This window comes from Phyllopteryx taeniolatus, chromosome 9, assembly GCF_024500385.1.
Source record: "Phyllopteryx taeniolatus isolate TA_2022b chromosome 9, UOR_Ptae_1.2, whole genome shotgun sequence".
Classification (NCBI taxonomy): domain Eukaryota; kingdom Metazoa; phylum Chordata; class Actinopteri; order Syngnathiformes; family Syngnathidae; genus Phyllopteryx; species Phyllopteryx taeniolatus.
The window spans coordinates 3407480-3434313 of NC_084510.1; the positions used below are offsets into that span (position 1 = coordinate 3407480).

The 26834-nt window shown below is 43.5% G+C and overlaps 1 protein-coding gene across 8 annotated transcripts in view; it reads right to left on the minus strand.

Annotated features, from left to right (window-relative positions):
* Nucleotides 1-26834, minus strand: part of atxn7l2a (ataxin 7-like 2a) — a 68942-nt gene that overhangs the window by 26076 nt on the left and 16032 nt on the right. For 7 of the 8 annotated variants that reach the window (XM_061784510.1, XM_061784505.1, XM_061784503.1 and 4 more), the window contains 3 exons: nucleotides 26634-26814; nucleotides 23974-24095; nucleotides 1-692 (listed from right to left, as the gene is read on the minus strand). The exon at nucleotides 1-692 is cut by the window's left edge and continues 266 nt beyond it. In XM_061784510.1, coding sequence (XP_061640494.1) covers nucleotides 1-692; nucleotides 23974-24095; nucleotides 26634-26814 — 995 coding nt within the window. The remainder of the gene's footprint in view (nucleotides 693-23973; nucleotides 24096-26633; nucleotides 26815-26834) is intronic. The other variant, XM_061784506.1, reaches the window with a different exon arrangement.

Here is a 26834-nt window from a genome sequence, read left to right on the forward strand (position 1 = left end):
TAATAGAGGAGGGCTCTGGGGGTAATGAATGACCCAACGTAGGATGAGTCCGTCTGTAGGTCCAGACTGTCTTTGCAGCTGTGGAGTGCGACTCTGTGGGAGAGGGCTGGGGGCGGGGTTTGCTGCCAAGCGAGAGCATACCATTGATCTTCTCGTGGGGAAGCGGTGAGAGAATGGGTGCTTTAGAAGAGGACGGGGAGGGTGAGGGGGAAGAGGCTATGGAGGGTGGGCGGCCCCGGTCGTGTAGGGTAATGCAGTTCCTGTTGGGGCCTGAATGCTCCCCTTCCTGGGATGGGGCTTTTCGTTTGCGGACGGTGACAGCTGCCGCAGCATCTTCTCGCAGCTTCAGCATCTGCTTGCTGGGACGCCCAACTGGGTTCTTGGGCCGTCCTGCACCTGCGTGATGCACACCCACAGGATTACCCGGAGACAGTAGGTGACTACCTCCCACGCCACCACCAGTGCTTGCAGAGTTCTCTGATAGGATGGCTGTCGACTGTCTCCCTGGCCCACGACTGGAAGATGAGGACGACGACACAGTTTTGAGGGAGGACTTCAAATGACCAGCTGAGCGGATTTTAGAATGTAATGAGGAGGAGGTGGAGGATGCGCTGGTTATCGAGGTGGGGGACGACGAGGTGACAATCCTGGCGGAGGTTAGACACTGATGGTTGGTGGCTTGAGGTATTTTCCTGAATTAAAGAATATAACATGCTTTGAATGCATTTGTCAGTGAACACTAAGAACAATTTTACAAATTTGGATGGTTATTAGAGTCCCCTGTGGTTTAATTTTTCTAATCTAAAATTTTGCTTTGCAAGACTTTCAAATGATGTTTAAAAAAAGACAAAATTAAACAAACTCGTTAGTAAAATATACACAGACAAGGTCTGAAATCAATAGACCCAATCAGTGGGAGTATTTCTCAAGATAGTATGCCATTGAAAATAGGGGTGGGAAGATTAACCTAGAAACACACGGGTACGATGCACATGCATCTGTAGGTCAGCCGTGAATCGATGCAATTTTGGGGTGAAATCAAGATACATCGGTTTTTACACCTCTGTACTAATAAAGTCCGATACATTTAATTAGAGTTTTTTCTATGTCATTATTTACAAACGTGAACCACCCAGTATTTTGGACTCCAACATGACTGTTAAGTAAAGTCCCAATAAACACGGTCACCGATGCCGATTACAGTGGTGTGAAAGTGTTTGCCCCTTCCTGCTTTCAGTTTTTTTGCATGTTACACTTAAATGTTTCCCATCATCAAATAAATTTAAATATAAGTCAAAGTCAAGACAAGTAAACAAAATATGCAGTTTTTAAATCCTAACCTACATGGCCCCGTGTGAAAAACTGATCTCCCCCCCCCCCCCCATTAAAACATAACTGTGGTTTATCATACCCGAGTTCAATTTCTCTAGCCACATCGAGGCCTAATACTGCCACACTTGTCCTCAATCAAGAAATCACTTAAATACGACCTGCCTGACAAAGTGAAGAAGACCAAAAGATCCTCAAAAGCTAGACATCATGCAGAGATCAAAAGAAATTCAGGAACAAACAAAGAAAGTAATTGATCTATCAGTGGGGAAAAGGTTAAAGTCATTTCTAAAGCTCTTGGACTCCAGCAAACCACAGTGTGAGCGATTATCCACAAATGGTGAAAACATAGAACAGTGGTAAACCATCCCAGGAGTGGTCAGACGACTAAAATTACCCCAAGAGCGCAGCCACGACTCATCCAAGAGGTCACAAAAGACCCCACAACAACGTGCAAAGAACTACAGGCCTCACTTTCCTCAGTTAAGGTCAGTGTTCATGACTCCACCAGAAGAGAAATGGGCAAAAATGGCCTGCATGACAGAGTTACAAGATGCAAACCACTGCTAAGCAAAAAGAACATTAAGGCTCTTCTCAATTTTGCCAGAAGACATCTTGATAATTAGACCAAGACTTTCTGGAAAATACTTTGTGGTCTGACGAGACAGAATTGGAACTTTTTGGAAGGTGTGTGTCCCATTCAATCTGGCATTTCAGTTGATGCTGCTCGAGGTGGTCTAAGCAGTTATTAGGTTTAGGGGGCAATCACTTTTTCACAGAGGTCCATGGAAGTACACAAGCAGCACAATGAATCTTATTACACAACCAGCGCGGTGTGACCCCCCCGCTTCATGTTCAGATTCATCTCTTGCTAGTAGCCTGAAGAGTTGTGAGCCAAGACTGCAAACTTTTTAACTCGTTCGAAGAAAATAAAATATGCTATAGCCTTCTTTATTTGTAAACATATGCAGCAATATGGTGTCACAGAAAATAAGAGCTTCCAATACCTCCTCCACGTCTTGAAGCCTACAGGTACAAAATACCAAATGAAATGCTAGTCACAGAGAAAAAATTCCCTGCTCCATATGACAAAGTGAAACAGGAGCTTGCAGAGTCATTGACCAATGCCCTGAAAAGAACAGTTGATGGCTGGATATCATGGGCGACTGATGCTTATATTACGGTAAGAATTTACATTTTTCAATTTACAAGCAGTTGCAAAAGGTTAATTTATTTTTATTTCAGCATATTGCACTGTATGTCATTATTGTCAATTGTGAGCCAAGTGTTTACAAAAGTACTGTTAAATTGAAAAATAAATAATTTTTGTGGTGAATAAATCAAACTCATTGAATTGCATAGCATCATTCCTTTGCATCGGAGTATCAAATCGAATCACATTGTTTTGGATCAAATTGTGCTGAATCGCACTGCATCGTGATTAGGAGGTGAATTGTATCATATTGCATTGGTAGTTGCTGCTCAAGTATCTTTATTGTATCAGATCGTTGGGAGTGTCTTGAGATAGAGTACGTACCATATCGGCCACAGACCAGATGCACTACCCTAATAGAAAATAGTGATTCTGAAAGGAAACTCAAGGTTTTCTAACTAGAAACTCAAGGCTAATCTGTTGCAGTGTACTTGTTTATTGTATGTTGAGCACGGTATATAGTGCACTGTCTACCGTATTTCCACGGCCATAAGGCGCACTTAAAAGTCTTATATTTTCTCCAAAATGGACGTTGCGCCTCATGTGTGCACAGAGTTCCAAAATCTGTAAATGTTGTTGTGTGACTTGGATGAGCGCTCCGCTTGACTGACTGGGAGCATTTCCTGCCGACATGCTGCTTATATAGAGGAAAGGCGGACGTGACTTAGGACAGCATGCGGACGTTAAACGGGGAAGGGTGCGCGTGAAAGAGGATGCTAAAGGCACGCCCCCAGTAGGTATATGGTGCCGGTATGTGCATTGTGCAAAACAACATCGGTTTGGCTAAGGACCCCCGAAAATGACACCTACGAAGAGACACGCTTACGAAGCACAGTTTAAACTGCAAGCTATCAGTTACGCAGAGGAACATGGGAATCGAGCAGCCGCGAGAGAATTCAAGATCAACAAATCCATGGTTCGCAAGTGGAGGAAGCAGGAAAATGCCGCCGTCATTGCTGAACAGCCCCCCGGCAACGAGACCGACTCCGACAATGACGAGAGGGAACCCGGCATGTTTGATGGAGAACTTGCCCAGCTGCCTTTTTAAAAACATACGCTAGCATGCATGCTAGGGTATGTTTTACCATGCCTGCACCCAATAATACGGTGCTTATGTATGTGTTAAATACAGAAATAGACCCCGTAACTGAGACTGCACCTTTTAATATGGTGGACCTTATGGTCGTAAAAATACAGTATTTGGAACATCTGTAATCCATTATTACTAAAATGTAAAAAAAATTCTCCAGTTTTACATTTAATATTTTGGGAAGCCTTTAAAAAAAAAAAAAAAAAAAGAAAACAGGAATACAGGATCCGAAATACTGAACATTTTTTTGTATAGAAATTGTTACTATGAAAACATTTTTGTGTAACAATTGGTGAGATTTGTGCATGATTTTTTTTACATGCCGTTTTAGGCAGTAATTTGAATAAAGTTCCAATAAGTACTACCTAAATTTCTCATGTATAGTACACAATTTTCCCCCCAAACAAATCTTAAATCAATTTTATGCATTATATATAGGTACAGCAGAAGTTTAAAAAAAAATCCATCACAGTCAAATGCGGTATACAGTCCCCTCCAAAAGTATTGGAATGCCAAGGTCAATTTCTTTGTTTTTGTTGTAGACTGCATGAGACAAAAGTTAAGAATTTCAGCTTTCATTTCATGGTATTTACATGTAGATGTGTTAAACAACTCAGGACAGCACCTTTTGTTTGAAGCCACCTACTTTTCAAGTGAACAAAAGTATTGGAACAGACATTATTAAATTAACCCAAACAGAATAGCATTTACGGGCTGTTCGGTCCCTGTACGACCGGAGTCAGAGTTTGGTCCGCATATCCGGCAGTAAGTCGGACTCGTTCCCGGTGAGGGTTGGACTCCGCCAAGGCTGCCCTTTGTCGCCGATTCTGTTCATAACTTTTATGGACAGAATTTCTAGGCGCAGCCGAGGCGTAGAGGGGGTCCGGTTTGGTGGCCTCAGTATTGCATCTCTGCTTTTTGCAGATGATGTGGTTCTGTTGGCTTCATCAAGCCGTGACCTCCAACTCTCATTGGAGCAGTTCGCAGCCGAGTGTGAAGCGGCTGGGATGAGAATCAGCACCTCCAAATCTGAGACCATGGTCCTCAGTCGGGAAAGGGTGGCATGCCATCTCCAGGTCGGGGATGAGATCCTGCCCCAAGTGGAGGAATTCAAGTATCTTGGGGTCTTGTTCACGAGTGAGGGAAGAATGGAACGGGAGATCGACAGGCGGATCGGTGCAGCGTCTGCAGTGATGCGGACTTTGTATCGGTCCGTTGTGGTAAAGAAAGAGCTAAGCCGAAAGGCGAAGCTCTCAATTTACCGGTCGATCTTCGTTCCTACCCTCACCTATGGTCATGAGCTGTGGGTCGTGACCGAAAGAACAAGATCCCGGATACAAGCGGCCGAAATGAGTTTCCTCCGCAGGGTGTCCGGGCTCTCCCTTAGAGATAGGGTGAGAAGCTCGGTCATCCGGGAGGATCTCAGAGTAGAGCCGCTACTCCTCCGCATTGAGAGGAGCCAGATGAGGTGGCTGGGGCATCTGATTCGGATGCCTCCCGGACGCCTCCCTGGTGAGGTGTTCCGGGCATGTCCCACCGGGAGGAGACCCCGGGGACGACCCAGGACGCGCTGGAGAGACTACATCCTTCGGCTGGCCTGGGAACGCCTCGGGATCCCCCCGGAAGAGCTGGATGAAGTGGCTGGGGAGAGGGTAGTCTGGGCGTCCCTGCTGTAGCTACTGCCCCCGCGACCCGACCCGGATAAGCGGTAGAGAATGGATGGATGGATGGAGAATAGCATTTAATATTTGGTGGCATGTTTTTGGGATGTGGGAGGAAACCGGAGTACCCGGAGAAAACCCACACAGGCACGGGGAGAACATGCAAACTCCACACAGGCGGGGCCGGGGATTGAACCCGGGTCCTCAGAACTGTGAGGCTGACGCTCTAACCAGTCGGCCACCGTGCCGCCTAAATGATATTCACTTTAAGTTAATTTAATAATGTATGTTCCAATACTTTTTCTCACTTGAAAAGTGGGTGGCTTCAAACAGAATGTGCTCTTACCTGAGTGGTGTAAATACCATGAAATGAAAGCTGGAATTCTGAACTTGTCATATTCATCTTTTGATTTGAAACCAAAATGTCAACAAAAACAAAGGAATTGACGTTGCCGTTCCAATACCTTTGGAGGGGACTGTATTAGTAAATATAAATTTTAAAAATGGCATACATTAATTTTAATGGTATGTGACTTCATAATACAGTGGAACCTTGGGTTACGAACGAATGTTTATGAACAATTCCGGTTAAGTACAACATTTTTGGGGAAAAATTGTCTAGTTTCGTATTATTTTCGGTTTGCGGTTCGACGAATGGAAGGATCTACAGTGCCGTGAAAAAGTATTGGCCCCCTTCTCAAGTTCTTACATTTTTTGATAGTTTTCCCACTTTAAGATCATCAAATGTAAATATCAGACAAATATAACCCAAGTGAACTTAAAATGCCGTTTTTAAAATGGTGATTTCATTTATTAAGGAAAAAAGAAAACTATTCAAAGTCGTCAGGCCCTGTGTGGAAAAAAAGGGCAAATCCAAACTTTCTTTTCCTTAATACATGAAATCATTTAAAAACAGCATTTTAATTTGACTTGTGTTATATTTGTCTGATATTTACATTTGTTTGATGATCTTAAAGTGGGGAAACTATGCAAAAATATAAGAATTTGAGAAAGGGACCAATACTTTTTCACGGCACTGTATGTTGTGCTTCTACTCGTGCTGCATGACGATCATTGACCGTGCATAACGCTTAGCTGTAAGGTGAAAGCAAGTCGTCTGGGCCACCGGTTCTCGGCGGCCGTTCGGCTTTAACATCCTTGATCATCCAGCGTTTGAGTGACGTGGTAAAAACAAGTCTGGAAATCATGCCATTTTCATCCCAAAAAATACTATGCACAGGATATGTTATTTATTGAATTGTAGGATCTCTTTAATTAAAACAAATGGTTAATGTTGGCCTAATCACGTAACAATAGCCTTCTATGGAGGCGTTCGCTCGGCGGAAGTTCCGCCTATAAGCACATTCAGTCAATCAGATGTGACCAGCAGCCGCCACATTATGAATGAAGACTTAGAGGTGGACTACCGTCGCGCAGAACGTTTTCTAAAAAAGTAATCAAAGGGTTAAAAGGTCCGAATGATAAAGATAAAAAGGGAAACTGTTTAGGATAGTGGTAGGACGCACTTTTCATAGAAGAGCTGAAATATCTGCGTCACGCAATGTAACTAAGGTAGGCACTGTTTATTTTTTTGCTCTTTATTTGACTGACAAAAATGAGAAGCTGTTCCTATACGCTCCTTGGCGTCTTAAGTGAAGCGTGGTGCGATAAATGCATGAAGCGGCATATTTACAGCAAACTTAAATAAATAAATTAATTAGAAGAAAGTCGCAGAAAAACTTGTTTTTCCACAGATTAGGAAGAATGCAGTCCCCTCCAAAGGTATTGGAATAGCAAGGTAAATTCCTTTGTTTTAGTTGTATACTGAAGACATTTGGGTGACAAAAATTCTGAATTCCTGCTTTTAATTCATCGTATTTACATCTAGATGGGTTAAAAAAAAACTCAGGACAGGTCACCCTTTGTTTGAAGCCATCCACTTTTCAAGTGAGCAAAAGTATTGGAAAATGTGACTAATGGGTTTCTAGTTGCTCATGCGTTGCCTTTACGATTTATTGCTGAAACATTATATAGTGCTTGTTTTTGGCTTTGGGTTTCACCTGTGAAAACTGCATTTGCTGTTAAGTAAACAAGAGCAGAGAGCTGTCTATGGGAGAAAAGCCAACCATTTTGAAGCTGAGAGAAGAGAGGGAAAATCGATCCTAGCTATTGCACAAACATTGGGCATAGGCAGTACAACAATTTGGAATATCCTCCATCCATCCATTCTCTACTGCTTATCCGGGTCGGGTCGCGGGGGCAGTAGATTCAGCAGGGACGCCCAGACTTCCCTCTCCCCAGCCACTTCATCCAGCTCTTCCGGGGGGATCCCGAGGCGTTCCCAGGCCATCCGAAGGATGTAGTCTCTCCAGCGTGTCCTGGGTCGTCCCCGGGGTCTCCTCCCGGTGGGACATGCCCAGAACACCTCACCAGGGAGGCGTCCGGGAGGCATCCGAATCAGATGCCCCAGCCACCTCATCTGGCTCCTCTCAATGCGGAGGAGCAGCGGCTCTACTCTGAGATCCTCCTGGATGACCGAGCTTCTCACCCTCTCTCTAAGGGAGAGCCCGGACACCCTGCGGAGGAAACTCATTTGGGCCGCTTGTATCCGGGATCTTGTTATTTCGGTCACGACCCACAGCTCATGACCATAGGTGAGGGTAGGAACGAAGATCGACCGGTAAATTGAGAGCTTCGCCTTTCGGCTTAGCTCTTTCTTTACCACAACGGACCGATACAAAGTCCGCATCACTGCAGACGCTGCACCGATCCGCCTGTCGATCTCCCGTTCCATTCTTCCCTCACTCGTGAACAAGACCCCAAGATACTTGAATTCCTCCACTTGGGGCAGGATCTCATCCCCGACCTGGAGATGGCATGCCACCCTTTTCTGACTGAGGACCATGGTCTCAGATTTGGAGGTGCTGATTCTCATCCCAGCCGCTTCACACTCGGCTGCGAACTGCTCCAATGAGAGTTGGAGGTCACGGCTTGATGAAGCCAACAGAACCACATCATCTGCAAAAAGCAGAGATGCAATACTGAGGCCACCAAACCGGACCCCCTCTACGCCTCGGTTGCGCCAAGAAATTCTGTCCATAAAAGTTATGAACAGAATCGGCGAGTCCAACCCTCACCGGGAACGAGTCCGACTTACTGCCGGATATGCGGACCAAACTCTGACTCCGGTCGTACAGGGACCGAACAGCCCGTATCAGGGGGTTCGGTACCCCATACTCCCGAAGCACTCTCCACAGGACTCCCCGAGGGACACGGTCGAACGCCTTCTCCAAGTCCACAAAACACATGTAGACTGGTTGGGCGAACTCCCATGCACCCTCGAGGACCCTGCCGAGGGTGTTTGAGCTGGTCCACTCTTCTACGGCCAGGACGAAAACCACACTGCTCCTCCTGAATCTGATATTCGACTTCCCGACGGACCCTCCTCTCCAGCACCCCTGATAGACCTTACCAGGGAGGCTGAGCAGTGTGATCCCCCTGTAGTTGGAACACACCCTCCGGTCCCCCTTCTTAAAAAGGGGGACCACCACCACAGTCTGCCAATCCAGAGGCACTGTCCCCGATGTCCATGCGATGTTGCAGAGGCGTGTCAACCAGGACAGCCCCACAACATCCAGAGCCTTTAGGAACTCCGGGCGAATCTCATCCACCCCCGGGGCCCTGCCACCGAGGAGCTTTTTAACTACCTCGGTGACCTCAAACCCAGAGATAGGAGAGCCCGCCTCAGAGAACCCGCACTCTGCTTCCCCATGGGAAGGCGTGTCGGTGGAATTGAGGAGGTCTTCGAAGTATTCTCCCTACCGACTCACAACGTCCCGAGTCGAGGTTAGCAGCACCCCATCCCCACTATACACAGTGTTGGTGGTGCACTGCTTTCCTCTCCTGAGACGTCGGATGGTGGACCAGAATTTGCTCGAAGGCGTCCGGAAGTCTTCCTCACCGAACTCCTCCCATGCCCGGGTTTTTGCTTCAGCGACCACCAGAGCTGCATTCCGCTTGGCCAGCCGGTACCCATCAGCTGCCTCAGGAGTCCCACAGGCCAAAAAGGCCCGATAGGACTCCTCCTTCAGCTTGACGGCATCCCCCACTGTTGGTGTCCACCAACGGATTCGGGGATTGCCGCCACGACAGGCACCGACCACCTTACGGCCACAGCTCCGGTCGGCCGCCTCAGCAATGGAGGCGCGGAACATGGTCCACTCGGACCCGATGTCCCCCGCCTCCCCCGGAACATGAGCAAAGTTCTGTCGGAGGTGGGAGTTGAAACTCCTTCTGACAGGGGATTCTGCCAGACGTTCCCAGCAGACCCTCACAATACGTTTGGGCCTGCCACGTCGGACCGGCATCTTCCCCCACCATCGGAGCCAACTCACCACCAGGTGGTGATCAGTTGACAGCTCCGGCCCTCTCTTCACCCGAGTGTCCAAGACATGCGGCCGCAAGTCCGATGACACGACCACAAAGTCGATCATCGAACTGCGACCTAGGGTGTCCTGGTGCCAAGTGCACGTGTGGACACCCTTATGCTTGAACATGGTGTTCGTTATGGACAATCCGTGACGAGCACAGAAGTCCAATAACAGAACACCGCTCGGGTTCTGATCGAGCCCTTCCAGGTCTCACTGTCATTGCCCACGTGAGCATTGAAGTCCCCCAACAGAACGATGGAGTCCCCAGCGGGAGCGCTCTCCAGCACACCCTGCAAGGACTCCAAAAAGGGTGGGTACTCTGAACTGCTGTTTGGTGCATAGGCACAAACAACAGTCAGGACCCATCTCCCGACCCGAAGGCGGAGGGAGGCTACCCTCTCGTCTACCGGGGTGAACCCCAACGTACAGGTGCCGAGCCGGGGGGCAATAAGTATACCCACACCTGCTCGGCGCCTCTCACCATGGGCAACTCCAGAGTGGAAGAGAGTCCAACCCCGCTCGAGAGGACTGGTACCAGAGCCCAAGGTGTGTGTGGAGGCGAGTCCGACTATATTGAGTCGGAACTTCTCGACCTCACACACCAGCTCGGGCTCCTTCCCTGCCAGAGAGGTGACATTCCACATCCCTAGAGCCAGCTTCTGTAGCCGGGGATCGGATCGCCAAGGTCCCCGCCTTCGGCCACCGCCCAGCTCACACTGCACCCGACCCCTATGGCCCCTCCCACAGGTGGTGAGCCCATGGGAAGGGGGACCCACGTTACCCTTTCGGGCTGTGCCCGGCCGGGCCCCATGGGTGCAGGCCCGGCCACCAGGCGCTCGCCTTCGAGCCCCACCACCAGGTGGAATATCCTGATAAAGAAAAGCTACTGGCGTACTGGGCAACAGACATTGAACAGGTCGGCCAGGGGTATCAACAGCAGTTGATGACAGAAGCATTGTGAGAGCTGTGAAGAAACACCCAAAGACAACAGTCAGTGACATCCCTGCCAACCTATACAGGGCAGGGGTTAAGGTACCACAAGCCAACATTCGAAGAAGACTTCGAGAGAAGATATATACAAGCCATACCACAAAATCCAAACCACTCATCAGCAAAAGTAATTAAAAGGCCAGATGGGATTTTGCAAAGAAGTACAGAGATGAGCGACAAAGGTTTTGGAACAAGGTTTTTATGGACTGATGAGATTAACCTCGACCAAATTGATGGAAAGGCCAACGTATGGAGAAAGGAAGGATCTGCTTGTGATCCAAAACACACAAGCTTATCCCTTAAGCATGGTGAAGATAATGTCATGGCTTTGGCTTGCATACCTGCTTCTGGAACAGGGTCCCTAGTCTTTATTGCATGATGGTAGCAGCAGAATGAATTCTGAAGTCTACAAAACCATTTTGTCTGGCAATTCCCAGAAAAATGCATCCAAACTAATCGTCAACCTGCAGGGCGCCGGTGGAAATTCAGCTACTGTGGGTCTAAGTCGAAGGAGAGGTGGAGAGCGGGTTCTACGGCAGAAAGAGAAGAGGAAAACACAGAGCCTAGAACTGAATGTGGGGACTTTGAATGTTGGGAGTATGACAGGAAATTTTCAGGAGTTGGTTGACATGATGATTAGGAGAAAGGTTGATATATTGCGTGTCCAGGAGACCAGGTGGAAAGGCAGTAAGCCTAGACGTTTAGGGGCAGGGTTTCAATTATTTTACCATGGTGTAGATGAGAAGAGAAGTGGAGTCGGGGTTATTTTAAAAGAAGAGTTGGCTAAGAATGTCTTGGAGGTGAAAACAGTATCAGATCGAGTGATGAGGCTGAAACTTGAAATTGAGGGTGTTGTGTGTAATGTGATTAGTGGCTATGCCCCACAGGTAGGATGTGACCGAGAGGTGAAAGAGAAATTCTGGAAGGAGCTAGACGAAGTAGTTCTGAGCATACCAGACAGAGGGAGAGTCGTGATTGGTGCAGATTGTAATGGACATGTTGGTGAAGGAAATAGGGGTGATGAAGAAGTGATGGGTAATTATGGCATGCAGGAAAGGAACTTGGAGTGACAGATGGTGGTAGACTGCAAAAAGGATGCAAATGGCTGTAGTGAAGACTTTTTTCCAGAAGAGGCAGGAACATAGGGTCCTACAAGAGCGGAGGTAGAAGCAAGCAGGTGGATTACATATTGTGCAGACGATGTAATCTGAAGGAGGTTACCGACTGTAAGGTAGCAGCAGTAGGGGAGAGTGTGGCTAGACAGCATAGGATGGTGGTGTGTAAGATGACTCTGGTGGTGGGGAGGAAGATTAGGAAGACAAAGGCAGAGCAGAGAACCATGTGGTGGAAGCTGAGGCAGGACGAGTGTTGTGCAGCTTTTCGGGAAGAGGTGAGACAGGCTCTCTGTGTACAGGAGGAGCTTCCAGAAGACTGGACTACTGCAGCTAAGGTGATCAGAGAGGCAGGCAGGAGAGTACTTGGTGTATCTTCTGGCAGGAAAGGAGAGAAGGAGACTTGGTGGTGGAACCTCACAGTACAGGAAATAATACAAGGGAAAAGGTTAGCTAAGAAGAAGTGGGACACTAAGAGGACTGAGGAGAGGCGAAAGGAATACATTGCGACATAGGGCAAAGGTAGAGGTGGCAAAGGCCAAACAAGAGGCATATGATGACATGTATGCCAGTTTGGACACTAAAGGAGGAGAAAAGGATCTATACAGGTTGGCCAAACAGAGGGATTGAGATGGGAAGGATGTGCAGCAGGTTAGGGTGATTACGGATAGAAATATGTTGACTGGTGCCAGTTGTGTGCTAGATAGATGGAAAGAATACTTCAAGGAGTTGATGAATGAGGAAAATGAGAGATAAGGGAGAGTAGAAGAGGCAAGTGTGGTGGACCAGGAAGTGGCAATGATTACTAAGGGGGAAGTTAGAAAGGCATTAAAGAGGATGAAAAATGGAAAGGCGGTTGGTCCCGATGACATTCCTGTGGAGGTATGGAAGCATCTGGGCGAGGCGGCTGTGGAGTTTTTGACCGGCTTGTTCAGTAGAATTCTAGCACGTGAGAAGATGCCTGAGGAATGGAGGAAAAGTGTGCTGGTGCCCATTTTTAAGAACAAGGGTGATGTGCAGAGCTGTGGGAACTATAGAGGAATAAAGTTGATGAGGCACACAATGAAGTTATGGGAAAGAGTAGTGGAGGCTAGACTCAGGACAGAAGTGAGTATTTGCGAGCAACAGTATGGTTTCATGCCTAGAAAGAGTACCACAGATGCATTATTTGCCTTGAGGGTCTTGATGGAAAGTACAGAGAAGGTCAGAAGGAGGTACATTGTGTCTTTGTAGATCTAGAGAAAGCCTATGACAGAGTACCCAGAGAGGAACTGTGGTACTGCATGTGGAAGTCTGGAGTGGCAGAGAAGTATGTTAGAATAATAAAGGACATGTACGAGGGCAGCAGAACAGTGGGTGAGGTGTGCTGTGTGCTGAATCAGCCCTGAGCCCCTTCCTGTTTGTAGTGGTGATGGATAGGCTGACAGATGAGGTTAGACTGGAATCCACGTGGACCATGATGTTTTCAGATGACATTGTGATCTGCAGTGAAAGCAGGGAGCAAGTGGAGGAACAGTTAGAAAGATGGAGGCAGGCACTGGAAAGCAGAGGAATGAAGATTAGCCAATGTAAAACAGAATATACATGCATGAATGAGAGAGGTGGTAGGGAGAAGAGATAGCAAGGGTTGAGGACTTTAAATACTTAGGGTCAACCGTCCAGAGCAATGGTGAGTGTGGTCAGGAAGTGAAGAAAGGGGTCCAAGCAGGTTGGAACGGGTGGAGGAAGGTGTCAGGTGTGTTATGTGACAGAAGAGTTTCTGCTAGGATGAAGGGCAAAGTTTATAAAACAGTGGTGAGGCCAGCCATGAGGTACGGATTAGAGACAGTGGCACTGAAGAGACAACAGGAAGCAGAGCTGGAGGTGACGGAAATGACGATGTTGAGGTTCGCTCTCGGAGTGACCAGGTTGGATAAAATTAGAAATGAGCTCATCAGAGGGACAGCCAAGGTTCAATGTTTTGGAGACAAAGTTAGAGAGAGCAGACTTCGATGGTTTGGACACATCCAGAGGAGAAATAGTGACTATATTGGTAGAAGGATGATGTGGATGGAGCTGCCAGGCAAGAGAGCTAGAGAAAGACCAAAGAGAAGGTTGATGGATGTCATGAGGGAAGACAAGAGGGCAGTTGGTGTTCGAGAGGAGGATGCAGGAGATAGGCTTACATGGAAAAGGATGACGCGCTGTGGTGACCCATAAAGGGACAAGCCGAAATGAAAAGAAGATGATGTAAATACCATGATATAAAAGCTGGAATTCTGAACTTTTGTCCTGAAACCCAAAGGTCTTCAGTATATAAGAAAAACAAAGAAATTGACCTTGCTGTTCCACTACTTTTGGAGGGGACTGGATATGCCTGTGAGTATTGTTAAATCACCTGTCTGCATGTGTTACTACGGTGTTTGTGTGTGAATATTCATTATTTGAAGGCAAATCACTCTTGTGATCTAATGCTAATGTTCGCTAGCCCATCAATAGGGTTTTCCATTGACTGTTAGCATTAAGTTGGCGATTTTTAAAACGATGTGCGTCTTGTATTTAAACGTACGTGTGTAAATCTTTTTTTGTGCATTCAAGGTGCATTTACAACACAGGAACTTGCATACACAACCCACGCTGTGGCACAATCGTCTTTCTTTGATTATATAATTTTCATGATTGTGAGAAGCCAAAATCGAAATCACGATTAAATTAGAATTGCCCAGCCCTGCAAAGAGGATCACAGAACGGATTAAGTTTGTAACCCAAGGTTCCACTGTATACATCGAGAATACCATGATTTATTGACTTTTTTTGTTTTAAACTTGTCCTGTTCAGCTGCATGGCCTTGCAGAATGGTGGATCTGCAGGCCTTTGTGCTGCAACAGTTTGGCTGTGCAACAGGAGAGTTTGAATTACTCCCTCTGCTTATTTTTTAATTACTCTGATGTTTATTGAAAATGCAGCCGGACAGAATAGGGTTTTAGGCGAGAGACAGGGATAGAGTGGACAAGAGGGATAGGGGTGGGAACCACAGCAGAACAACAGTGAGAGAATCTAATGTTACTTGTGTTCAAAAGTAACATTACAACAGTCAAATTATTTTTTTTAAATTTGTTCAGGGGGTTTGAGGACATGTAATAACTAGACTTTACACCGATTTTATTGGGCTGATCGGTATCAGCCGATATTTAGCATTTTATGCTGATCGGTTGATCGGCTTTAATGTCATAATTCGCCAATCCGATCAATGACGTCATTGATTGGCTCCGCAAAAGACATTTACTCCGCGTCGCCACCTGCACAGTTTATTTTTAGCCTTGTCGCGTGTCTTTTGACGTAGTACTGTGACGGCCAATGAAGTTATTTAAAAAAACAAGAAAGATTTTTAAAAAAACATGTCGGCAGTGCAGGACAGACAACATGTTAAGAATTTTCATTTCGGTGCATCACAAATTTTAAATTATGCTTACCATTTGTAATGCATTTACTTTAATGAAAAGCCAACACACTGCATAAGCAAAATTAATGGAAATAAGCCCAATGAATATGAGCATTAATGGTTTCATTATTTCAAATGTCTTGAATTTCATTGTATATTATAATTAATTAGTAGGATTACATGTTTTTAAAATAAATTAACTTGATTCAATTACATTTGATTAATTAAGAGCAACAACAATGTAGGCCCTTGTTGTTTGAAATCAACACTGAATAAAATAATATAGTTTGGCTTTCTACTCAGGGGACACGAGCCCTGACTTTTGTGGTTATCTCCCCTAGGAAAATAAATAAGGCTGATCAGCTGGCTCTCCATCTTCGAGACTTTACGCACCCCGATGGCATCATATAGACTTCCGCCTTGTGCTATACACATAATATAGTACCTTAAAAAAGTGGTCCCCAACCCCCGGTCCGAGGACCGATGCCGTTCTTTGGGGCATTTGTTACTGGGTCGGATAGAAGGAATGACCATTGACCTATATTTTCCGTTATATTGCGTTTCTCCGTGTCAAATGTGTTTTATTTTGAAAAATTACCAGATCATCTCAGATGCAACAGCTGCGCGTCGTAATTGACCCGTCAAGACTGCACAGAACGCTCCAAGCCGAGTCGCTAATGGCGGCGGCCAAACTCAGAAAACTGATTCAATATATTACGTTCACTGAAAAGATTTGTTCTTTTGAACGAAACGTTCGCGAATGAAACAACACTAGACTGTACGTCAGTCACGTGGTACATGACTGAAAATAAGTCCGTAAACTAGCAAAAATTAGTAAAAAACAAACATTTTCGGAGAGCTTCTTTTCAAAAGGAAAAAGGCCACCTGAGAAGCCAGAAGAGCCTACTACCTCAAAGAGAAAGAACGTTTCTTTTATACGTTATGCATTAAGGTGAGTTGTATTGCATTTAACATTCGATTTTAAACCGGTCGTGTTAATTTATTTTTGCTGTATATACAGTGGGTACGGAAAGTATTCAGACCTTAAATTGTTCACTCTTTGTTACATTGCAGCCATTTGCTAAAATCATTTATTTTTTTTGCTCATTAATGTACACACAGCACCCCATACTGAGAGAAAAAAACGGAATTGTTGAAATTTTTGCAGATTAAAAAAGAAAAACTGAAATATCACACAGACGAAAGTATTCAGACCCTTTGCTCGGTATTTAGTAGAAGCACCCTTTTGAGCCAATACAGCCATGAGTCATTTTGGGAACGATGCAACAAGTTTTTCACACCTGGATTTGGCGATCCTCTGCCATTCCTCCTTGCAGATCCTCTCTAGTTCTGTCAGGTTGGATGGTGAACAGTGGTGGACAGCCATTTTCAGGTCTCTCCAGAGATGCTCAATTGGGTTTAAGTCAAGGCTCTGGCTGGGCCATTCAAAGAACACTCACGGAGTGTTTTAGCTGTGTGCTTAGGGTCATTGTCTTGTTGGAACGTGAACCTTCGGCCCAGTCGGAGTCCTGAGTACTCTGGAGAGGGTTTTTGTCCAGGATATCGCTGTACTTGGCCCCATTCATCTTTCCTTCAATTGCAACCAGTCGTCCTGTCCCTGCAGCTGAAAAACACCCCGACAGCGTGATGCTTCCACCACCATGCTTCACTGCTGGGTCTGTATTGGACAGGTGCTGAGCAGTGCCTGGTTTTCTCCACACATACTGGTTAGAATTAAGGCCTCTGACATGTACTGTGAGCTGTAAGGTCTTATACAGACAGGTGTGTGGCTTTCCTAATCAAGTCCAATCAGTATAATCAAACACAGTTGGACTCCAATGAAGGTTTAGAACCATCTCAAGGATGATCAGAAGAAATGGACAGCACCCGAGTTAAAAATGAGTGTCACAGCAAAGGGTCTGAATACTGGCTGTGTGATATTTCAGTTTTTCTTTTTTAAGCTGCAAAAATTTCACTAATTCAGTTTTTTTCTGTGAATATGGGGTGCTGTGTGTACATTGAGGGAAAAATGAATCTAAATGATTTTAGCAAATGGCTGCAATATTTAAAAAAAAAAAAGTGAAAAATTTAAAAGGGATTTGAATAGTTTCCATACCCACTGTATATGCCACAACTTGACAGCCGGTCCATGAAAAAAAAAAAAAAATGCCTACTCTAAACCGGTCCGTGGTGCAAAAAAGGTTGGGGACCACTGCCTTACAATACACCACTGATTAAATTCACTTACCCGATCCTTCTCGCTGTTAGCGGCATGACTCAACGGCCATTCAATCGTAGTTTTGTAGATTTCGGATAACGTTGCAGGATTTTTATACTAATCTACTTCCTTCTTGTTTGCCTCTGTTCGGTTGTGCTTGTCAACACTGTCTATTTTTAGCCCGCTGCCTGTAACACCATTCACAAACTTCAGCGAGTAATTTCGGCAATATTTCAAAAACATTCAATAACATTTCAGTGCTGGCGACAAAGCAAACAATGTATCTCATTTACTGCAACCTATTTGACCGAAACGTTCGTGACCTTGCCATGTTGCATTTTATCGTCTGCTATCTGCCATGAGCTTCCTCCGACTGACTTTTGACCAATCAGCGATTGCATAGCTTTTACTTCTGCTTGCTATGAAGTTTTCATCCATTTTCCAAACCGCTTATCCTCACTAGGGTTGCGAGCGTGCTGAAGCCTATCCCAGCTTACTCTGGGCGAGAGGCGGGGTACACACTGAACTGGTCGCCAGCCAATCGCAGGGGATGGCTATGTTCACACTGCAAGTCAATTCAGATTTTTTTTTGCCCACTGTGACGTGTCTGATGTTTTTCACGTCAATGTGAAGAGTACAATTCAGATTTTTTCATAGCCGACACAGGCCTTAAGAGGCATCAGTGGATATAAATCAGATATGTATCCCACGCGAGCATGTTATGGACGTTCACGGGGCTCCCATTCGACCTGTGTGTGATCAAAAGGCGCCAAACGTCACCATTGTTGGGAAAAAACAGACACGCGACAAAAGCAAATGACAGACAAAGGAGCAGAAAACAGTCAGTGGTGAAAAGAAGATGCTTTGGAACTGATAAATAGACTTCATATTCATGAGTTATTTGTCACAGTAAGTGCGTGACCCCACACCCAGTGAAAGTGTCCTAGGGGTGTGTGTCTGCGGTTACATGCAAGTGAATTGGTACCGTTTTACATGCACAAAGACTGACAGAAGTGTCCTGTAATTGCTGTGGACGCACCGCGGCGGCTGAGGACCCCACCCAATGGTTTGAACCATTTAAATGTGGTTTTAAATTGAATCATTGATAATAAATAATTTATTTGAGGTAAGATTTTCATTTTTATTGTAGCTATTCTTCCCAGTAATGATATAGGCAGGTTATTCCAGCGCCTTAAATCGGATGAGATTTTTTCCAGAAGTGGTGTGTAATTTAGATTGGTTAGCTCTGTGAGTTTTGACGAAATATTGATACCTAAATACTTAATGTTTCCTACAGGAATAGGCTACTCTGGGATTTGATCTGCAGGAGTCCATGAGTTTGATGTTATTGGGAGTATTCTTGATTTGGTCCAGTTAATAGAGTAGTCTGATATTTGTGAAAATGTTTTAATGAGATTGAAGAGTGCCTGAAGAGTATACCTGGGTTCCTGTAAGTAAAGAAGAATATCATCAGCATATAGATTGATTTTGTGTTCCGTCACTAGTGAGCAGATACCTTTAATCTAGCATTCAGACGTATAGCGGTAGCAAGAGGTTCGATAAATATTGCAAATAGCATTGGTGAGAGTGGACATCCTTGTCTGGTTCCTCTTTGGAATGTAAACCTTTGTGAAGTGATCCTATTTGTGGTGACTGTCGCTTTCGCCGAATTGTATAATGTTGCTACCCAATGTATAATTGAATCTCCAAAGCCAAATTTGCGAAGTACTGCAAACAGGAAAGCCCAGTTAACTTTATCGAAAGCTTTCTGTGCGTCATGTGACATGATAATTGCGTTTAGATTTTTTTGCTGTTTTACAACCACTGGGCTTTATCTTGTCAACTCAAACGCGACTGGATACACGCGTTACCATGGCAACGACAACAAGAGTGGATCGCGCCGACAACAAGAGTGGATCGCGCAGACTATATTATGACGACAAAATGGGGAAAAACGTGTGTTGGTGGTCACCGGTGCTCAGGACAGGAGAGGACGTACGTTTAAGGCTTGCTTGAGGTATGTTCACGTACTTTTAATACGATTCGGCTCACAAGCAGGCAACAAAAACGTTATGTAGCCTAGCAAACGAGTGGTAGCACGAACGGTTGTACGCAAACATGCCACCGTTCTGTCGAATCATGCTCTAAAGTTTCGGTGTGGGTGAAGTAATTTAAATAAAAATAAAGTAATTTAAATACAGTAAGTTAGCACTCATTATTTCTGTCATGTAATGTTGGTTTGACCTGACTGATGAGAATACACGATCTGACCAGAGCAGTGATTTCCAACCTTTATGGAGCTAAGGAACGTATTTTACAATTTAAAAATCTCAAAGCACACCAACAAACAAAAATGTCACAAAAAGTAGGTACATTAATTACTGTATTTACTTTCTGCCATCAAATAGAAGACCATTAATTTGTTCTGTCTGTCACTATGGCTCACTGGCATAAAGATACAACCCCAATTCCAATGAAGTTGGGACGTTGTGTTAAACAAATAAAAACAGAATACAATGATTTTCAAATCATGTTCGACCTATATTTAATGTTCAAACTGATAAAATTTATTGTTTTTAGCAAATAATCATTAACTTGGAATTTTATGGCTGCAACACGTTCCAAAAATGCTGGGACAGGGTCATGTTTACCACTGTATCACCTTTTCTTTTAACAACATTCGATAAACGTTTGGGAACTGAGGACACTAATTGTTGAACCTTTGTAGGTGGTATTCTTTCCCATTCTTGCTTGATGTACAGCTTCAGCTGTTCAACAGTCCGGGGTCTCCGTTGTCGTATTTTACACTTCATAATGCGCAACGCATTTTCAATGGGAGACAGGGCTGGACTGCAGGCAGGCCAGTCTCGTACCCACACTCTTTTACTACGTAGCCATGCTGTTGTAACACGTGCAGAATGTGGTTGGGCATTGCGTTGTTGAATTCAGCAGGGGCGTCCATGAGAAAGACGTTACTTGGATGGCGGCATATGTTTCAGCATTAATTGTAGCCTTCACAGATGTGTAAGTTACTGAATAGGTATGTGTAAGTTACTGAATAGGTTGCCAGTCAATCGCCAATTCAATTGAATATAGGTTGAAAATGATTTGCAAATCGTATTCTGTTTTTATTTACAACCCCAATTCCAATGAAGTAGGGACGTTGTGTTAAATAAAAACAGAATACAATGATTTGCAAATCATGTTCAACCTATATTTAATTGAATACACTACAAAGACAAGATATTTAATGTTCAAACTGATAACCTTTGTTTTTAGCAAATAATCAACTTAACATTTTATGCCTGCAACATGTTCCAAAAAAGCTGGGACAGGGTCCTGTTTACCACTGTGTTACATCACCTTTTCTTTTAACAACATTCAATAAACGTTTGGGAACTGAGGACACTAATTATTGGAGGTTTGTAGGTGGGATTCTTTCCCATTCTTGCTTGATTTACAGCTTCAGCTGTTCAACAGTCCGGGCTCTCCGTTGTAATATTTTACGCTCCATAATCCGCCACACATTTTCAATGGGAGACAGGTCTGGACTGCAGGCAGGCCAGTCTAGTACCTGCACTCTTTTACTACGAAGACACACTGTTGTAACGCGTGCAGAATGTGGTTTGGCATCGTCTTGCTGAAATAAGCAGGGGCGTCCATGAAAAAGATGTTGCTTCGATGGCAGCATATGTTTCTCCAAAACCTGTATGTACCTTTCAGCATTAATGGTGCCTTCACAGATGTGTAAGTTACCTATGCCATTGGCACTAACACAGCCCCATACCATCACAGATGCTGGCTTTTGAACTTTGCGTCCATAACAGATGGTTCTTTTTTTCTTTGGCCCAGACACGACATCCACAATTTCCAAAAACAATTTGAAATGTGGACTCGTTGGACCATAGAACACTTTTCATCAGTCCATCTTAGATGAGCTCGAGCCCAGAGAAGCCTGCGGCGTTTCTGGGTGTTGTTGATAAATGGCTTTTGGTTTGCATAGTAGAGTTTCAAGTTGCACTTATGGATGTAGCGCCGAACTGTATTTACTGACATTGGTTTTCTGAAGTGTTCCTGAGCCCATGTGGTGATATCCTTTACACATTGATGTCGGTTTTTGATGCAGAGGGATCGAAGGTCACGGGCATTCAATGTTGGTTTTTGGCCTTGCCGCTTACATGCAGTGATTTCTCCAGATTCTCTGAACCTTTTGATGATATTATGGACCGTAGATGATGAACTCCCTAAATTCCTTGCAATTGTACGTTGAGGAACGTTGTCCTTAAACTTTTCGACTATTTTCTTACGCACTTGTTCACAAAGATGTGAACCTCGCCCCATCTTTGCTTGTGAATGACTGAGTAATTCTGGGAAGCTCCTTTTATACCCAGTCATGGCACCCACCTGTACCCAATTAGCCTATTCACCTGTGGGATGTTCCAAACAGGTGTTTGATGAGCATTCCTCAACTTTCTCAGTCTTTTTTGACACCTGTCCCATCTTTTTTGGAACGTGTTGCAGCCATAAAATTCTACGTTAATGATTATTTATTAAAAACAAAGTTTATCAGTTTGAACATTAAATATCTTGTCTTTGTAGTGTATTCAATTAAACATAGGTCGACCATGATTTGCAAATCATTGTATTCTGTTTTTATTTATGTTTAACACAACTTCCCAACTTCATTGGAATTGGGGTTGTACATTATTTATTGTAAATATATATTTTTGAGCAATTAAGTACACAAGTGTATACAGTAAATGAACAGGTCATTTAAATAGACACATTCCTCCATCTTGTGATCGGATCGGCGATCGATTATCGTTTTTTTAAACTCGCTCATCGGCCCCAAAAATCCTGATCGTGTAAAGCAGGGGTGTCAAACTCATCTTTGTCACGGGCCACATCGTATTTATGACTTCCCCGGAGGGCCGCTACGACTGTGAACCCATATAAACAAAAGATTACCTCATATAATTACATACAGTATACACAACACATTGATGAATAACCAGTTTTGAAATCAGAAGCCAATAAGAACATGTTTTTCCAACTATCACATATCTTTTCAAAGGTGGATTGGTAACAAAAAAATGCTTGCAAATATTTCAATGTTATTACACCAGAACACAATTAGCAATTTTGATTTGCTTTCGCGGGCCACATTAAAAAATGTGGCAGGCCGGATCTGGCCCCCAGGCCACCAGTTTGACACCCGTGGTGTAAAGCCTACTGATAAATACAAGAAAATGTTGGCTACGCAAGGGGCCGTATTTACTTACGTCAACGCGGCGCCCTGTGGTTATGGGCACACAATGTGATGTCCTGTTTTGTGCGCAACCATGACGTCACAGACGCTTTCAGTCCTCAGTAGAAGCCACATTGTTTTTTGTGATGGGAACGACTACATAAGATGATCAGGTTTAACCAAAAAATACGAATTGGGCATCATGCCCTGCAGTGTGAACATAGCCTTAGAGACTTCAATTAACCGACGATGCATGTTTTTGGAATGTGGGAGGAAACCAGAGTACCTGGAGAAATTAACGGTTCAAAACATGCATCGCATACAGTAGCGATGAAAATTGAGGACTACATCACTAAAGACCACATTTTACGTCGCATTTGGCGATGCGATCCGGATATTTCGGACCCTGGAATAAAAAGTGCAATGTATTTGTGTATATGAAAAGAAAAGCTATTATGAGGAATTTGGGATTTACTTTTTTTTTTTTTTTTTTTTAAACCACCGCTATTGTGAATACAAACATAGTTTAACCACAGTTTTGAATCAAAGCAGCACAACAGAAGCACTAGTGTTTTGTCTAACAAATTTGAAGGAAGCACTGAAGTGACAAAAATGTTTTAGCATACCATTTTAGTCTAAAGAAATAATATAATAAAGTATTTTTTTTAATACACAAAAATAACAGCGCTCCTGGCAAAGAGAAAAGTTTCATGGCCATCAGTTGACAAAAATATCCTGAAGGTTTTGAAAAACAAAATGAACGTGCAACTGACAACCAGACCTGAGTTGATTAAAACGCAATAAAAAAATGGTGGTTAGAGATCTGGGTGTGTTGATATAATTTAAAAGGAACATCATTTTCCACACATCAATCCTTCATCTGAAATTTTATAGAAGGCCGAGGGACTACTCCTATTTATATGAGCTGATATTTCAGGAAAATGTAATTAAACTCTTAGGAAAACTCACCAGATTCTGCATACAGTATCTATTAGATCAAGAAGACGTTCCTCTGTAGCAGCTCATTTAACAAAATAAATTTTCTCTAGCACTTGTTCTCTCTAGTGTCAAAGGTGAGCTGGACTGGTTGCCAGCAATCGGAAGGCATCATTTCACAAAACATCAAATAAAATAACCCCCTTGTCCACTCTATCCCTCAGTCTGTCACCTAAAACCTTTTTCTGTCCAGCTGCATTTTCAATAAACAGAGTAATTAAAAAAACCTAACCTAAAAATAATGGTTAACATGGAAACGACTTACTTCCAAAGATGGACACTGATGTGCTGCTCTAGCATGCTGCTAAAAGCCGACCTCAGGTGGTGAAGCCTTCTGTCAAAAGTGTAGATGCCATGGCCTAACACACTGCCGCCAAATGAACACATCTGGAAAAAGCAGACACATTATATTCCATATTAATGGAAGATTGGTATCGTTTAAACGTAACATTTTGGGTCATCACAATTAAAATGTACTACTACCGGACTAACAAGCAGACTGCAGCAAACTGCAACATTTTAAAGCAAGAATCACATCCATAACAAAAAGGCTCGGTCCTGAGTCATTTGAGTATTTGTAAAAACTGGTATTATTTATTTTTTGCAAATGCAAGCTGTGCTTTACATCACATAAAACAGACTGAAAAACCCCAACCAGTATGAAGATGTTCCTGATATTAGATTTGGTGTGTACTGTGTAAAAAGAAAAATAACATTTCTGCTTGTTTTTTTTTTTGGTATGATGTTATCAATCGATGAGTGAGTTTGAATTTGTCATCTGTTTGCTGTTTTGTTATATTATCTAAATTCTTGTCTGGCCCAAAAACGCACAACTGTGTATTTTTGTGTTATGGGAACACAAAATGGATGTGACTCTTTCATTTGTTGTTGTTTTTAATAACCGAGAAATTTGGTGATGTACACAAAAATCCAAAGCCAAGTCACCTGTAAATTTAAAGAGGTCTGATGAGATTTAAAACGAAAATACATAAATAAATAGCAATTCCATGATATGACCAGTGAATTAGTAATCGGAATCAAATTCACCTGCCTGATAAAATTTTAAGTGAGCGCGCTCATTTTGGCATGTGTGAATGGTGTTAGTACTTTAGTTGTTTTTTCCCCCCTCGCTTCATGAAATGCTTTAATTTGCCATCCAGCCGCCACTGGCTAAGCAGACAGGCTCACGGATTTTCCCAGCTGCGGGGTAGCGATGCCGCTGCTTGGCACCAAATTGAAATATATCGCGACGTACATTTGAAATCTCGATACTCAACTGTGTCTTGCAATTGCCATTAGTTCTCGCAGATACCAAGCTGCCTTCTTCATCAATGCACAAGCCGCTATCACAGCTCGGGTGTCGCGCCTAACCCCCCTCGTTGCTGGCTCGGTCGGCCCAGGGCCGCAGCTTGTCATTTGGGGCCCAAGGATCTTTCCCCCACCACCAACATCCACATTAACTTAAGTATTGTTCTTTAGTTCAATTTGGTGAGCTATGTAATTTAGACCACTTTTTACTACTTTTGAACTTACAATTATCTGATAGTTTTTTTGTTTGCTTTTTTCAGCTATTTTCGTGAACTAGCTATAATGTCCTTAAGATCCTTCTTATTGATTGTTACAAAACATGAGAATCATCAACACTTTTACTGTGATTGTTAAGAACATTACTCAACATTTAAAATAGTTTACCATTTCAAGTACTTTCATATTTACATCTAGGTGATAAAGTGTCACTCTCCACTTTATCTCTGTACTCGGTTGACACAGACAGCAGTGCTACTGCTACTGGCAAGAACATCATTATATTACATGCTTACAAGGCATGAAGTTAAAACAATCAGTCAATATTCTACTGTGATAGCTTTTCTTTTTCCAATTCAATGTTAAAATAAAGATTTGTTATTCATAATTCATCACAACATTTGGGCCTGGCCTCCAGGAAATAGTTGTTTATTGTCTGTAGTGGCTATACCCAATGTCGTGTTGGTCATACTATAGAATGATTTATTTATTGCATTTGGTGAATAATGCCAGATAAACTTACCCCACAAAACTGCATGCTAAATCGCAATATTTGGGGGGCAGGTGGAATTTAAAAAATAATTCTTAAAACATATTTAAAAAAATAAATAAAAAATAAAACATTTTAAATCACAAATAGAGTATTTTCTCAAATCGTTCATTCTTGCTTGATGACTATGTAGTTTTAATCGGGCCCACATAGTTAAAAGCTTAGTAGTTTCTCAGTGACAAGAACTTGCAAAGTGTGGCTAAAAACACATGATGTTGTGGCTAACTACACAAGTATGGCTAGGAGATTTTATACTATTTAGCCACATTGGCTAAGAGGTTTCATGGCCCAGTGCTAACCCTGCATTGTTTAATTTTTTTTAATTTGTTATTACTTTTGTCTGATTCAAGTTATTTCTGTGACCACTGTGGGTTTTTCTTTCATTAACAGAAGGGTACCAACAATTTTATCCACGTGTGTAAATACATGAGAGAGGTTGGTGATGAACTTGACTGGCCTGCACAGAGTCCTGACCTCAACCCAACAGAACATTTGTGAGGAATTAGAGTGGCGACTAAGAGTAACATCAGTGTGTGACCTCAAAAATGCACCTCTGGAAGAATGGTCAAAACTTCCCATGAAAATACTCCGAAAACTTGTGGAACGCCTTCCCAGAAGAGTTGAAGCTTTTATAGTTCCAAAATGTGGACCTACATCATAATAAATCCCTTCTATTAAAAATGGGGTGTCATAGGGTCACAGTGGCAATATAGTGTATCATGAGAAATAAAATAAATTGACCAAACACAAACGAAACACAGTTGTATGAGGTAAAACACAAATACATATTGATGTATTGTACTTTCTTTTTAGTTTATTTTCTCAGTGTCAATTTCAAGACAAATACTCACTGCTAGTGGTTTTGGATGTGCAGCAGAAGACTGGAACTCAACCGGGTCCGTTGCTCCTTCAGCCTCACTTTCGTCACTGGAAATTGTTCCATGGACAAGAGGGGAGGGGGCTCGTAGGTTTCCCTCATTCTGCAGCTGCCTGTCATTCTCTGGTGTGCTCTCTGATGCAGCTGTGGATCTACTGTAAAGCCAAAGTGAACC